The 14741-nt window shown below is 43.4% G+C and overlaps 1 protein-coding gene across 4 annotated transcripts in view; it reads right to left on the bottom strand.

The window, feature by feature from the left end:
• Window positions 1-411: 411 nt before the first annotated feature.
• Window positions 412-14741, bottom strand: part of ZEB1 (zinc finger E-box binding homeobox 1) — a 155441-nt gene continuing 141111 nt past the window's right edge. For all 4 annotated transcript variants that reach the window (XM_056519437.1, XM_056519440.1, XM_056519439.1 and 1 more), the window contains exons 8-9: window positions 10599-10779; window positions 412-1110 (exon numbers count right to left, since the gene is read on the bottom strand). In XM_056519437.1, coding sequence (XP_056375412.1) covers window positions 578-1110; window positions 10599-10779 — 714 coding nt within the window. In that variant the 3' untranslated portion in view covers window positions 412-577. The remainder of the gene's footprint in view (window positions 1111-10598; window positions 10780-14741) is intronic.

Below are 14741 nucleotides of genomic sequence, written 5' to 3'. Positions count from 1 at the left end.
GTAGTAGTAGCATTTAAAATATGAATTATTTTGTAAAGGAATTTTGTAGTGCAGTTATACTCACATTTTTTTTTTTTTTTTTTTATAAAATAAAATACTGAAGCAGATTTCGTAGATGTCTGTAACGGTAATAACAATAATTATAATAATAAAAATAAAAAAACAACCCAAAAAAAAAAAAAAATTAATAAAGATAGAAATTTCTCCCAAATGTACAAACTAACCAACACAATAACAAAAATGTAATACTGATAAAATAAATGGTTTCCAGATGTGAAAATGAGCAGGATGAGCAGGTTTCTATAAAACCCGGTTCAGCTTCTGAGTCGTCGTCATATACTGGACGTTGCATGTAACAAACGTGTTTCCTAAATTTTAAAATTGCTGTGAAAAATTTCTAAGTTTGAGATTCAGGCACACCTGGATTTTTTTTTTTTTTTTTTTTGAACACAGTAGTGAATAGAAATCACAGTATACACACTACTGTGTTTCAGAGAAAAAGCATGTTATAATATAGAATAAACTTCATTAGAACGTCAAAAGACTTTTCCATAGTGGAAAATAAAGAGAAGACCGGCTAAGGTTGGGCAGCCTCATTTTCTGACACGTGAGTTTCTGCAACTTCTGGTTCCAAATTTTCTATTTTATCTACACATTCGTCATCCTTCAAAGTACCTTCCAATGGTCCTGGTTCAACCCCTAACTCTGGCTCCTCTAGGTCGTGCATTAGAACACATTCTTTTTCATCCTGTCCATCATCCGTATCTTTTTCATCCTCATCCTCCTTCTCGCTGTCGTCTTCCCGTATGATGCTCTCATGTTCATCAGAGTCTATCTGAGATGGAGAAGCTTGGGAATCGACATGTTCATTGCTGAGGGTCTCTTGTAAAATCTCTTCATGCTCCGTGCCGTCACGTTCCTCTGCCTCCTTCTTGCAGTACGAGTAGCGATGGTTCATGTGTTGGGAATAGGATCCGGAGTGTGAAAATCTCTTACCACATTTGTCACATTGGTAGGGCTTCTCTCCAGAATGGAGACGCATGTGTTCAATTAAATGGTGTTTGTGTTTAAACGCCTTAGTACAGATCCCACACTCATGCGGCCGCTTTCCTACAAAAAAACAAAAAAAAGAGATAAAATGTAGCAAGTATGACAATAGAAAAAAAACAACATTGTAAGTAACTCATAAAAAGGAATGTCGGCCATCCTGCAATTACTACTATGTTACTCCTAACTAGTCAGTAGTAATTTACTAGGAGCTTAGTAGAACATGGAGCTGGTTTACATAAATGTTTAGAATGCTTTTGAGGCATTAGACACTACATTTTCAAGGTTAAAGACCTAACATGACAGCAAAAGATAAGAGTAAAATACCAAGCTTACATGTATATACGAGGGTATCTAGAAGCTTTGGCCAAGAAAAGGGTGTGTGAAGGAGCCCATAACCTGGAAGTTGGCTTATTAATATGATTAATATCAGTAACCCCCACACTGACATGCATGCTGTGGCCCCACTGGTCTGCTTCCACATGTGTCCTGTTCCCAGTAAGCACAGACACTGGGTAACCTCTCCTTCTAAAGCTGTGTTCTCTTCCCGCCATTGTGTGGCTGACACCTCTATTGCTGTTTCTAGTCCTGCATATAGGGAGCCGGTGCACTTAGTTTTCCTTTAACAGTGAGATGTGTCAGCTTTCTCCCCCCGCACTAACCAGTGGTACTGGCTGGTAGTACGGGGATTACCGTGCCCGTATCTGCCGCACCGTTCTGCCGTAATCTTCTATTTTTGGTATATGCTAATGAGTTGCTAACTGGCACTGGCCAGGCTAACTGGCACTCTGACGTCAGTGCCACTGGCCGCAGCGCCAACCAGCTCATCAATATTCCTCCCCTCCCTCTTCTCCCAGCTCTGTAATGAAGAGAGAGAGAGGGGAATAATATTGATGAGCTGGGCGGCGCTGCGGCCAGCGGCACTGATGTCAGAGTGCCAGTTAGCAACTCATTAGAATATACCGAAAATAGAAGATTACGGCAGGATGGTGCGGCGGATCCGGGCACAGTAAGCATGAAACTGATCAGTGTCCCCCGCACTACGAGACAGTACCGCTGGTTAGTGCGAGGGGGGAGAAAGCTGACAGTTTTTCTTTTAAGGTTCAATGCCAACGGCTAAAAACCTTCCTCCTCAAATCACCTTCTATCACCAGGTATAAGCAGCCGCTCCCCCTTGCCTGAGCAATAGGATGCTAGTGTTCTACTGCTCCAGCCAAGTTGTTCCTCATAGGTGTTACAGTGAATGACCCTGGCTTGTGCCCTTGACTTTGTCCCTTTCTGACCTTTGCTTGATTGTGACTACAAACCTGTGCTACCCATCCTGACCGGTTGGGCCCTTCCACTGACCATGCATGTATGTTGCCAGAGTACTGGCCTCCTGTCTGCCTGGTCTCTTGGCCCTCAAGGCCAAGTGCCACCTATATGGGGACCACTCCCAGAGGTAGCAAACTGGCATCACCTGTAGAGAAGTCCAGAACCTCATACAGGGTTAAAGGGTGAAAGCCAGGGGGCTACTTAGACAGTCACAATGGGTCCACACCTCTTTATACAAGCTCAGCTGAGCGTGCATCTATGCTGAAAGGGGAGAATAACGCTGTCATCTAACCTCAAAAACACAAAGCATTTTGAAAGTCATCTGCCCAATCCTTCTTTCCTGACATCTGGGTTCGTCCAACTTTAAAGGGGTACTCCGCTGCTCAGCGTTTGGAAACAAATGTTCCCAACACTGGAGCCGGGAGCTCGTGACGTCATAGCCTCGCCCCTTCAATGCAAGTCTATGGGAGGGGGCGTGGCGGCTGCCACGCCCCCTCCCATAGACTTGCATTGAGGGGGTGGGACTATGATGTCAAGAGCTCCCGGCTCCAGCGTTGTTCCAAATGCTGTGCAGCGGAGTACCCCTTTAATCTTATGTGTATGGCCAACAATTGACTTTAGGTAATTTTTTTTGTTTTTCTTTAGATAGGAATACACAGTTATCGGTTTGCCTATTTACTTCCAGAGAAAAGGTAATGTCAGGCATGCTATGCATTTGCTGTAAAAATGAGGTTAAAATAAACAAAAAAACAAAGCAAACTAGAAAAGAATGCAGATTGCATTTAAAGAGGGTAACCTATTAGGATAGAGTGTATGACAGACGGAAGGGCCCTTGTATAGTTTCTTCTTGCATATGTTAAATTGACAGGCACACATTTATTAAAACTATATGGCAGTTTACGCAGATTAAATGAGCCGGCGACAACTACCCCTGGCAAAGTTAACTTTTTTGCTGGGGTTATCAGAAATAATTTGGGAAATAATGAGCAGATTGCCGTATCGTCTCCCAGACTAAAGTGGTTTACTGTGCAATGATTATAATTTTGGCAAATAAGAAGCCTGCCTCAATACATTTGTCTTATGTCATAACACCTGTTCCTTATTCATTTCCTCAATATTCCTTTTTACTCTCATTAAATAACATTTTGCACTGAAATAAACAGCTCAGGACTTGACAAGAAAGAATAATTTAATTCCAGATTTACCTAAACTGAAGCTAAATTAAAGATACAGTTTAATTCCCGGCAAGGAAGTGACAGGAGCAGCTTGGCTTTTATGCCTTTCCTTGTAACAGGCGATTATCACGAGCCCCGGCAATCTCTGTACACGCACATTCCACTTATTATTATACTACAAAGTTTAGCGAACATATTACATTTTATTAATTAGAAATCTAAAGAGAGGAATGTGAAGGACGGTTCTGCGGATAGAATTCATGATGAGGCGAGATACACACATCATACTACAGCCCATATGTAGGTTCTGCAGCTGGTGTGACCATGTGCATTCTGTCCTTGGGGAGGGTTAAAGGGGTACTCCAAAGGATAGGGTATAATATCTCTGATCGCAGGGGGTCCCGTCGCTGGGGACCCCCCGCAATCTAGCATGCAGCACCCACCTGTGAGCACTGCAGGAAGCGCTGGAGGCTCCAAGTCTTATGCCTCCAGACCACCGGGACGTCACGACTCCGCCCCCATGGGACGTCACGCCCCGCCCCCTCAATGCAAGTCTATGGGAGGGGGCGTCACGCCCCCTCCCATAGACTTGCATTGAGGGGGCGGTGCGTGACATCACATGGGGGCGGAGTCGTGACATCAAGGGATAACGTCGTAGGATAAGATTTCTTAGTACCCCTTTAAACCTGCTGACCTATTGATGCTATCAGAAGTCATGGACTTTGTTGCAAAAGAAAAGATTTTAAGGATATTTTGCCATGTTTTTAAAAGGGGTACTCCGGTGAAAACTTTTTTTTTTTTTTTTTTTTCCAATCAACTAACTGGTGCCAGAAAGTTAAACAGATTTGTAAATCTTAATCCTTCCCGTACTTATTAGCTGCTGAATACTACAGCGGAAATTCTTTTCTTTTTGGAACACAGAGCTGTCTGCTGGCATCACGAGCACAGTGCTCTCTGCTGACATCTCTGTCCATTTTAGGAACTGTCCCGAGCAGCTATATGTTTTCTACGGGGATTTTCTCCTACTCTGGACAGTTCCTAAAATGGACAGAGATGTCAGCAGAGAGCACTGTGCTCATGATGTCAGCAGAGAGCTCTGTGTTTGAAACGGAAAATAATTTCCACTGAAGTATTCAGCAGCTAATAAGTACAGGAAGGATTAAGATTTTTTTAATAGAAGTAATTTACAAATCTCTTTAACTTTCTGGCACCAGTTGATTTAAAAAAATAATTCACCGGAGTACCCCTTTAAGTATCTCCAACTACACACCCCTGTTTGATCCATGTTCCAGTTGCATAGACCTGTCTTCTGAACGTCTGTCAGTTACGTATGAAGGGAATGGGGTACATTTTAAAGTGTACTTATTTTAAAAAACATTTTTATCTGTCAGGGTCTGAGCAGGGAGCTATACAAGGAGATATACTTACCTGGCCCTGCTGAATCAGCTGTAATCACTCCCCCTCAGCATGATTGACAACCCACATCACCGCTCCCTAAGCAGACAGAGCAGAGCAATGACTATGGACTTTTTCAGGCAGTTCATGCTGAGAGGGCGTGATTACAGCCGGAGCCAACAGGACTAGGTAAGTATAGCTCCCTGCCTAGATGACTACTTACGGGGCCGGCGTGGGTCACTTTCTTACTTCATATCCTCACTATGCTTGTGGGCAGAAATGTCTCCCAGGGATGGTAAGGAAAAGATTTTATCATATGTAACAACATGTTGCCACGTGTTATATATGGTAAAATCTCATGACAGGTTACCTTTAATATACTCCCTTTTCCTCATCACTGTCTATTATTGCTCCTGCATTACTTTTTAAAGGCCCAACGCTTTTAATTTTAGCCTTCTTACTATATAAAGGGGTACTCCGCTGCTCAGCGTTTGGAACAAACTGTTCCAAACGCTGGAGCCAGGAGATTGTGACATCATAGCCCCGCCCCCTCATGATGCCACACCCAACCCCCTCAATGCAAGTTTATGGGAGGGGGCGTGACGGCTGTCACGCCCCCTCCCATAGACTTGCATTGAGAGGGCGGGGCGTGACATCATGAGGCGGCGGGGCTATGACCTCATGAGCTCCCGGCGCCTGATCCAGCGTTCAGAACAGTTTGTTCCAAATTCTGAGCAGTGGAGTACCCCTTTAAGGAACATTTTAGGGTAAGTTTAACTCTCTATAGCTTTCTGTCCCCACTTCTGCTGCTTTTATCTGTTTTTTCCCCTTACACTGCCTTCCTTTTTATCATTTATTGCCCCTTTACATTTTTATTGAACCACAGTTTTTTACTATTCCTGACCCTTTCATTCCCATAAGGTATCTACCTTTCACAGTAATAATTAAAGTTATTTTTTTTAAATCTCCAATTTAGTGTCTGTACTCTTGTCTGTTGATTGTTCTTGTGGCTCCTCTAAGGGTTCCCTTATTGAATGACAAATTATAATCTATTTAATTGTGATCACTATTTCCTAGGTGTCCTCCTACCAGCACATTCGTTATTCTGGCAGGTCTCCATTTAGTCCAGTAGGGCGCCCCCTCTGGTCAGATCCTGCACCAGTTGGGACAGATAATCATTCAGAATCTTTTTCCTTTATGAGTTTCCCAGTTTATATCAGGATAGTTAGAGTCCACCATTATTATCACCTGCCATGTTTATTTGCCTCAGTAATTGATCTTCTGCCTCTTCCATTATATTTGGTGGCTTATAGCAAACACCAATCATTATTTTTTCCATATATATTTGAATAAGCCAGATAGTGACTCCGGTCGGCTTATTTTTGAACCGCATCAGTTTTATAGCCGGAATAAAAACCGTGGCAGATTAAGGTTTTCAGTCCAGCAAAATAAACAACAACAAACAAAAAACTTATATTGTCAAAAAATGAGCAGACCGGAGTGACTATCTGACTCTATCCGGCTCATTCAAATGAATGGGGTGTGCGGGTACGGCGTGGATACAGCAGCAGCCGGTTTTTAAATTCTCCCAATGAATCTGGCTGCCATAATGTGAAAACGTGGTGTGAATGGACCCTTAGTCTTCAAACACACACTGTATGAAAACCCACAATCAGCATGCTCACACACTTGCTTCCTTTGTATGTATTTAACCCCTTAAGGACCACCGACATACGGATATGACCTAATGTCCTGGTACTGGACCAAGAGCGTACTTTTAAGCAGACACCATGTGAAGTACCCAGGGGGGGTCCTGAGACCCCCTTCATGTTGGCGATCGCCGATCAATTCAATTCAATTCAGCCCCAATCATCCTGAAGGATAGGAGTGAGGTGGCAGGGGTGCCACCTCCTCCTATCCCCTGCGATTGCCCGGTAAGGACTGACCGGTGAATCGCAAGGTAGGGGCGGTAATGGGGGGGGGGGGGGGGTTGTGACTGTGGAGATCCCTGCACAACAAGGCTCAGGAGTGAGAGTGCACTATGCACATTTGAGGTTATTTGCACAGGGGTGGCTGATTGTAACAGGGGTTCTGACATAAAACGCAAAAAAAAAAAAAATACACCCCTCACAGAATGTAACAAGGGGTACCGTGAGCCTTAACACCCCAAAGGTATTTGAAGAATTTTCGTTAAAGTTGGACGTGAATATTTAAAAATTTTATTTTTTCACCAAAATGCTGGTGTTATCCCAAATTTTTCATTTTCACAAGGGGTAATAGGAAAAAAGCCCCCCATAATTTGTAACCCCATTTCTTCTGAGTGTATAAATACCCCATGTGTGGACGTAAAGTGCTCTGCTGGCGCACTACAGGGCTCAGAAGAGAAGGAGCGCCATTGGGCTTTTGGAGAGAGAACTGAAGACCACGTGTGTTTACAACATTCCGTGAGGGGTGTAGTTTCCGAAATGGGGTAATATGTGGAGGGGTCCACTGTTCTGGTAGCATGGGGGCTTTGGTATGTCTATTTTCCTTACAAGCAGAGAGCTTCAAAGGTAGAAAAATGCAAAATTTTCAAATTTTTCATGAAATTGTATAATTTCTTGGTGACAAATTCCAAAAAGTATCAACGACAATTTACCACTATGTTAAAGTAGAATATGTCACGATAAAACAATCTTGGAATCAAATTAAGTAATAGCATCACAGAGTTATTAACCCCTTAAGGACGCAGGACGTAAATGTACGTCTTGGTGAGGTGGTACTTAACGCACCAGGACATACATTTACGTCCTAAGCATAACCGCGGGCATCGGAGCGATGCCCGTGTCATGCGCGGCTGATCCCGGCTGCTGATCGCAGCCAGGGACCCGCCGGCAATGGCCGACGCCCGCGATCTCGCGGGCGTCCGCCATTAACCCCTCAGGTGCCGGGATCAATACAGATCCCGGCATCTGCGGCGGTTCGCGATTTAAATGAACAATCGGATCGCCCGCAGCGCTGCTGTGGGGATCCGATCATTCAAAACGCCGCACGGAGGTCCCCTCTCCTTCCTCCGTGCGGCTCCCGGCATCTCCTGCTCTGGTCTGTGATCGAGCAGACCAGAGCAGGAGATGATCGATAATACTGATCTGTTCTATGTCCTATACATAGAACAGATCAGTATTAGCAATCATGTTATTGCTTTGAATAGTCCCCTATGGGGACTATTCAAGTGTAAAAAAAAAATGTAAAAAAATGTAAAAGTAAAAAAAAAGTGAAAAATCCCCTCCCCCAATAAAAAAGTAAAACGTCCGTTTTTTCCTATTTTACCCCCAAAAAGCGTAAAAAACATTTTTTTATAGACATATTTGGTATCGCCGCGTGCGTAAATGTCCGAACTATTAAAATAAAATGTTAATGATCCCATACGGTGAACGGCGTGAACGAAAAAAAATAAAAAAAAGTCCAAAATTCCTACTTTTTTAATACATTTTATAAAAAAAAAAATTATAAAAAATGTATTAAAAGTTTTTTATATGCAAATGTGGTATCAAAAAAAAGTACAGATCATGGCGCAAAAAATGAGCCCCCATACCGCCACTTATACGGAAAAATAAAAAAGTTAGAGGTCATCAAAATAAAGGGATTATAAACGTACTCATTTGGTTAAAAAGTTTGTGATTTTTTTAAGCACAACAATAATATAAAAGTATATAATAATGGGTATCATTTTAATCGTATTGACCCTCAGAATAAAGAACACACGTCACTTTTACCATAAATTGTACGGCGTGAAAACAAAACCTTCCAAAATTAGCAAAATTGCGTTTTTCGTTTTAATTTCCCCACAAAAAGTGTTTTTTGGTTGCGCCATACATTTTATGATATAATGAGTGATGTCATTACAAAGGACAACTGGTCGCGCAAAAAACAAGCCCTCATACTAGTCTGTGGATGAAAATATAAAAGAGTTATGATTTTTAGAAGGCGAGGAGGAAAAAATGAAAACGTAAAAATTAAATTGTCTGAGTCCTTAAGGCCAAAATGGGCTGAGTCCTTAAGGGGTTAATGCTTAGAGTGACAGTGGTCAGATGTGCAAAAAACGCTCTGGTCCTTAAGGTGAAAATAGGCTTAGTCCTTAAGGGGTTAAAGTTAACAGAAATTCTATTCTCTCTTGCAGTATCTGCTTAGAAGTGAATGCAAAGGGCTAGCTGTTAAAAGTCTTCTTTAAAGAGAAGGTCCACAAGATAGGTCTCAAATACTATATGGATCACTTTCTTTCGAACTTGGAGAGAAGGGTGTCTACTAGAGTAGACCAACAAATTAGAATATGCTGTCTTACAAGCTATGCAAAGCGAATTGGCCAAAACCACATCAAAGTATCAAAAATATGCAGTGGGAATATGGCCCTAATGCTACTTTCTTCCAAAAACAGCACCAAATGTGTCTACAGGATTATTGGTCTATTGCAGCTCAGCTTCATAAAAGTGAATTTAAAGGGGTATTCTGGTGAAAAATATATCAACTGGCTCCAGAAAGTTAAACAGATTTGTAAATTACTTCTATTAAAAAACCTTAATCCTTCCAGTACTTATCAGCTATTAAAGTTTATTTTCTGTCTGATAACAGTGCCCTCTGCTGACACCTGTCTGTCCGTCTTGGAACTGTCCAGAGCAGGAGAGGTTTGCTCCTACTATGAACAGTTCCTGAGACAGACAGAGGTTTCAGCAGAGAGCACTGTGGTCAGACAGAAAAGTACAACTCAACTTCAGCAGCTGATAAGTACTGTATTAAAGGAAAACGGTCAGTAAACTCCCGCCGCACTAGCCCGAGATACTGGCTGGTAGTGCGGAGGACGCTGATCAATATGCGGCCTACCATGCCCGTATCGGCCCCGCCGTTCGCCCGTTATCTTCATTTTTTTGGATATGCAAATGAGCTGCTAACTGGCACGGGCAGGGTTACAAGGCTCCTTCTGGCACTCTGACATCAGCGCCGCTTGTCCGCAGCACCGCCCGGCTTATGAATATTCATCCCCTTCCTCCTCAGTGGAGCCCAGTACAGAGTGGGGAGGGGAGGAACAGTCGGAGGGAGGGGTTGAATATTCATAAGCCGGGTGGCACTGCGGACAAGCGACGCTGATATCAGAGTGCCAGAAGGAGCCTTGTAACCCCGCCTGTGCCAGTTAGCAGCTCATTTGCATATCCAGAAGAATGAAGATAACAGGCGGATGGTGGGGCTGATATGGGCATAGTAGGCAGCATATTGATCAGCGCCCCCACACTACCAGCCAGTACCTCTGGTTAGGGCGGGGGGGAGTTTACTGACCGTTTTCCTTTAAGATTTTTTAATAGAATTAATTTACAAATCTGTTTTACTTTCTGGAGTCAGTAGATAAGAAAACAAAAATTTCCCCGCAGTGCCCCTTTAACATCTTTTTGAGTTATATTGTATTTTATTCTATCTTCACATGTACAGCTACTTGTAAAATTCGGCATGACGTTTGGTTAGCAGAGTTCAGTGCATTGAGGGAGCTTAGGTGACATTTACCAAAAAGCTAAGATATTGGGTCTCAATTTCATGTATTTGTAATGGTGGATTAGAATAGAAGATGACATTACATAACCCAATATTAGGACCAACCACATATACATCGCCCTGAGGTTTGACCGGTTCATGACTACATACCTGTATGTTCATACTTGTGCCTCAGCAGGGAACTGCTCTTCTGAAATATTTTATCACAGAGGTCACAGGCGTAGAGCCCATTCTCCGTCTTCTTCAATTTCTTTTTGGGTGGAGTGGAATCGGAATCATTTTGATCTTCTACAGTTGATACTCCCTCAGAACTTGTATCCTGTCTCTCATCCTGGAAGCAAAATGGCAACATTTTAATTCTGCTTCCTTTAGCATGAAGTGCAGCATGCGCAGTACACCAGCCGGCTAATGTGTCATTATTCAGATTAATAAATGCTGCAATTTAAGGCTGGTTACATCCCCAGCAGGACTGGGATAACATAATTACAGTGATCAGATAGTGGATAACATGATGCCACTGGAGTCTAGGAGCATTTCTAGTTAGGATGTGACTCTGCTCAGAGCTACGAAATTAGTCGTGTACCAGCCGTGTTTACAGCTGTCTGAGCCCATTTACAATCGGCAGTGTATACACGCTGATATTTATATTGGTTCTCATACGGAACACTGACATTTGCAGCTTAAAGTAAGAGCAGAAATGTCTATAGCAGTGTTTTCCAACCAGGGTGCCTCCAGCTGTTGCTAAACTACTACTCCAAGTATGCTCTGACATGCCAAGTTGTAGTTTTGCAACAGAGGCATCATGGTTGGAAAACACGGACCTATAGTATAAAGGAAACCTGTCAGCAGTTTTGACCCAACAAAGCCCTATACAGGGGGTGGGGAAAGGAGTGTGGTAAGGATTTAAAAAACAAAACAAAAACACTGCATGATAAAAAAAATAAATAAAAAAAACCCTATATGATGCCCCAGCTCATACAGCAAGTGCCCAGGAGGCAGGCCATACAGATCAGGTGCCCAGGAGGCAGGCCGTACAGATCAGGTGCCCAGGAGGCAGGCCGTACAGCTCAGGTGCCCAGGAGGCAGGCCGTACAGCTCAGGTGCCCAGGAGGCAGGCCGTACAGATCAGGTGCCCAGGAGGCAGGCCGTACAGCTCAGGTGCCCAGGAGGCAGGCCGTACAGATCAGGTGCCCAGGAGGCAGGCCGTACAGATCAGGTGCCCAGGAGGCAGGCCGTACAGATCAGGTGCCCAGGAGGCAGGCCATACAGATTAGGTGCCCAGGACTCTCTGCTGAGAACTTCTCTGGCCCCTCCTCTCCATTCTGAGTGACAATTCAAGAATCAAATCTGGACGCTCACAGAAAGGGCTCAGGAAGTTCTAAAAACATACATCTCTAGGCACCTTGTGTGAAGTCTGAGACGGGGCTTTAAGGGGTACTCCCATGAAAAACTTTTTTTTCATATCAACTGGCTCCAGAAAGTTAAACAGATTTGTAAAATTACTGAAAAAAAATCTTAATCCTTCCAGTACTTATCAGCTGATGTATACTGCAGTTGAATTGTTCATTTCTGTCTGACCACAGTGCTCTCTGCTGACACCTCTGTCCATGTCAGGAACTGTTCAAAGTAGAAGAAAATCCCCATAGCAAACCTATCCTGCTACGGACAGTTCCTGACATGGACAGAGGTGTCAGCAGAGAGCACTGTGGTCAGACAGAAATTAACAACTCAAGTTTCTCTGTAGTATACAGCAGCTGATAAGTACTGGAATGATTAAGCTTTTTTAATAGAAGTAATTAACAAATTACCTTTCTGGCACTAGTTGATTTGAAAAAGAATTTTTTTTTTTTGAGCCAGTCAATATAAAATTTTCATTTTTTCCCCTGGAATACCCCTTTAATTGTCTGGCATCTACAAGGATATAAATGCGGTCCCCGAATGATGGGTGGAAGTAGCTGCAGGTGCTCCGCACAATGTTTGTGTCGCTCAGGATGCCAGACCGGAGGAAAGTATGAAACATTAAAGGATTAGGAGCTATGTTTGGAAGCTAAAACCCTGATGGAGGAAGAAGAGTCAATCCTCTCAGCTGTGACTTGTCAATAGGTGGCAATTTACCATAGAGACCAAAGGGAATTAGCTGGACTCCTTCCTTGTGTAACGTCAATACTATTTGTCTAGCAGTGTAGTTCTATTATACCATACAACAAATACTAATAGACTGAGACAAGAAATAGGGAGAAGAATATTCTATGAGAAAAAAGGAAATAATTCAGAATAAAAATTACAAGGCAACAAAATTCTAAAGGTTGACCAAGGGCCCCTACAAGAATTTCAGGAGCTTCTCAGCTACTGCCACCTCTATGTTTGTTTAGGCATGTGAGGTCATCTAGACAGGATACACATTATACTACTGATGGGGGTCATTAACCTCACATTCACCTGAGCCCCATGGGGTGGAATACAGTAGTGACCCAGATGATCAAATTGCTCTAAACCTCTTAAGGGTCTATTCACATGTAATGCATCCGCAGTGTATTTCACGCTGCAGATGCGCCGATGGTAGTTACAAGAGCAAGCTCCCTGCTGGGGCTGAGTAGCTCTGTGTGTCTGCTCGTAGCAGTGGATTTCTGGCTGTAGACACAGTGCCTGATCGTAGCACAGAAGGGAATCCGCCGCTACGAGCTCACACACAGAGCTACCAGATGCAGCAGGGAGCTCGCACTCATGACTGCTGTAGGCGTATCAGCAAGAAGAAATGCACTGCAGATGCGATACGTGTGACCATACCCTAAGGGTGTTTCACATTTACAGTATCCTGCGTATATTTAATGCACAGGATTTGAAGCTGCAGATTTTATGCTGCAGACTTCAATGTAAATGAATTGACTGAACGCAGCTTCAAATCCAGCGTATTAAACCCTAAATGTTTATTTCCAGTCAGAAGAAAGTAATATAATGATATTAAAAAGGGGTTTTTCACATCAGCTTACTGTCAAGAGATCCTCCTAACAAGAAGGAATTATACAAATTATTCAGAAGCAGAGACCCCCAGTGATCAACTAATCTATGGAGAAGCTTGGCAAAAAAAATTCTATTTCTCTGCAGCGCCTACACAGGGAAAATGAAGCACTACACAGTACCCATTCAAATCAACGAGCGGTATGTGTAATGCAGGACAGGTCTGAGAAAGAGAGAGAGAAAGAGAGAATCACATTATCTGATTCTTAAAGAGCAGCTCCCACCATCCTTTTTTTTTTTCTGTCCCTGTGTTTTTTTTTTTTTTTTACATATTAAAAATGCCTTTTTGTCTGCCTGGTAGTGTGCTCACTTACCAGGCAGACTTCCCCAGCAGGCACCACGTCACTGATGCCTGCTGGGGGAGGACTTCTGTTCTTAGTTCACCTATACAGCGTATCTCCAGCAGTTTCACCACTACAACTCCCAGCTTGCCCTGACATTTATTGGCTGTCAGGGCATGCTGGGAGTTGTAGTGGGGAAACAACTGGAGGCACACTGTGGTGCAAACAGTATATGCGATGGCCGCAGCTGCCGAACATTCAACTCCCCCGAACCCCGCTGCATAACCCGCTCCCCCAAAAAAGAATAAAGTGAAGGCAGTCCTAGCGCAGCACTGCTTAGCAGCAGCGGTGCATGAAATTTTACCTGTCACCGGGAGCCGGCGTGCGAGGCCAGGGAGTCTGCGCGCATGCTGTCTGTTCAAAGCGCTCGCTCCTGCCTGTCTGACAGGCAGGGAGCGCGCGCAGGCTGAATGAATTAGGACAGATTGCAGCCTGGCGTGGCGTCACGCTTTAATTTGGACCGATGCCAGCTGGGCAGCCGGCCACTAGGAGGGAGACCCCTAGTGGCAGGTTTTCAAATGTAAAGTAAACTATTTTAGTGACAAAAAAATTTATGAATGTATATTAGAGATATGTTGTAGTACATAAGTACTACAACATATGAAAAAAGTTTGGTGACGGTGCCCATTTAAAGAATTTATTTGCAAATTATGGTGGAAAATAAGTATTTGGTCAATAACAAAAGTTCATCTCAATACTTTGTTATATACCCTTTGTTGGCAATGACAGAGGTCAAATGTTTTTTGTAAGTCTTCATAAGGTTTTCACACACTGTTGCTGGTATTTTGGCCCATTACTCCATGCAGATCTCCTCTAGAGCAGTGATGTTTTGGGGCTCTCGCAGGGCAACACAGACTTTCAACTCCCTCCAAAAGGTTTTCTATGGGGTTGAGATCTGGAGACTGGCTGGGCCGCTCCAGGACCTTGAAATGCT

The sequence above is a fragment of the Hyla sarda genome, chromosome 5 (genome assembly GCF_029499605.1).
Source record: "Hyla sarda isolate aHylSar1 chromosome 5, aHylSar1.hap1, whole genome shotgun sequence".
NCBI classification, from domain to species: domain Eukaryota; kingdom Metazoa; phylum Chordata; class Amphibia; order Anura; family Hylidae; genus Hyla; species Hyla sarda.
Note: the sequence above shows the minus strand (reverse complement) of the source record. Positions and strands in the feature narration are given on the sequence as shown.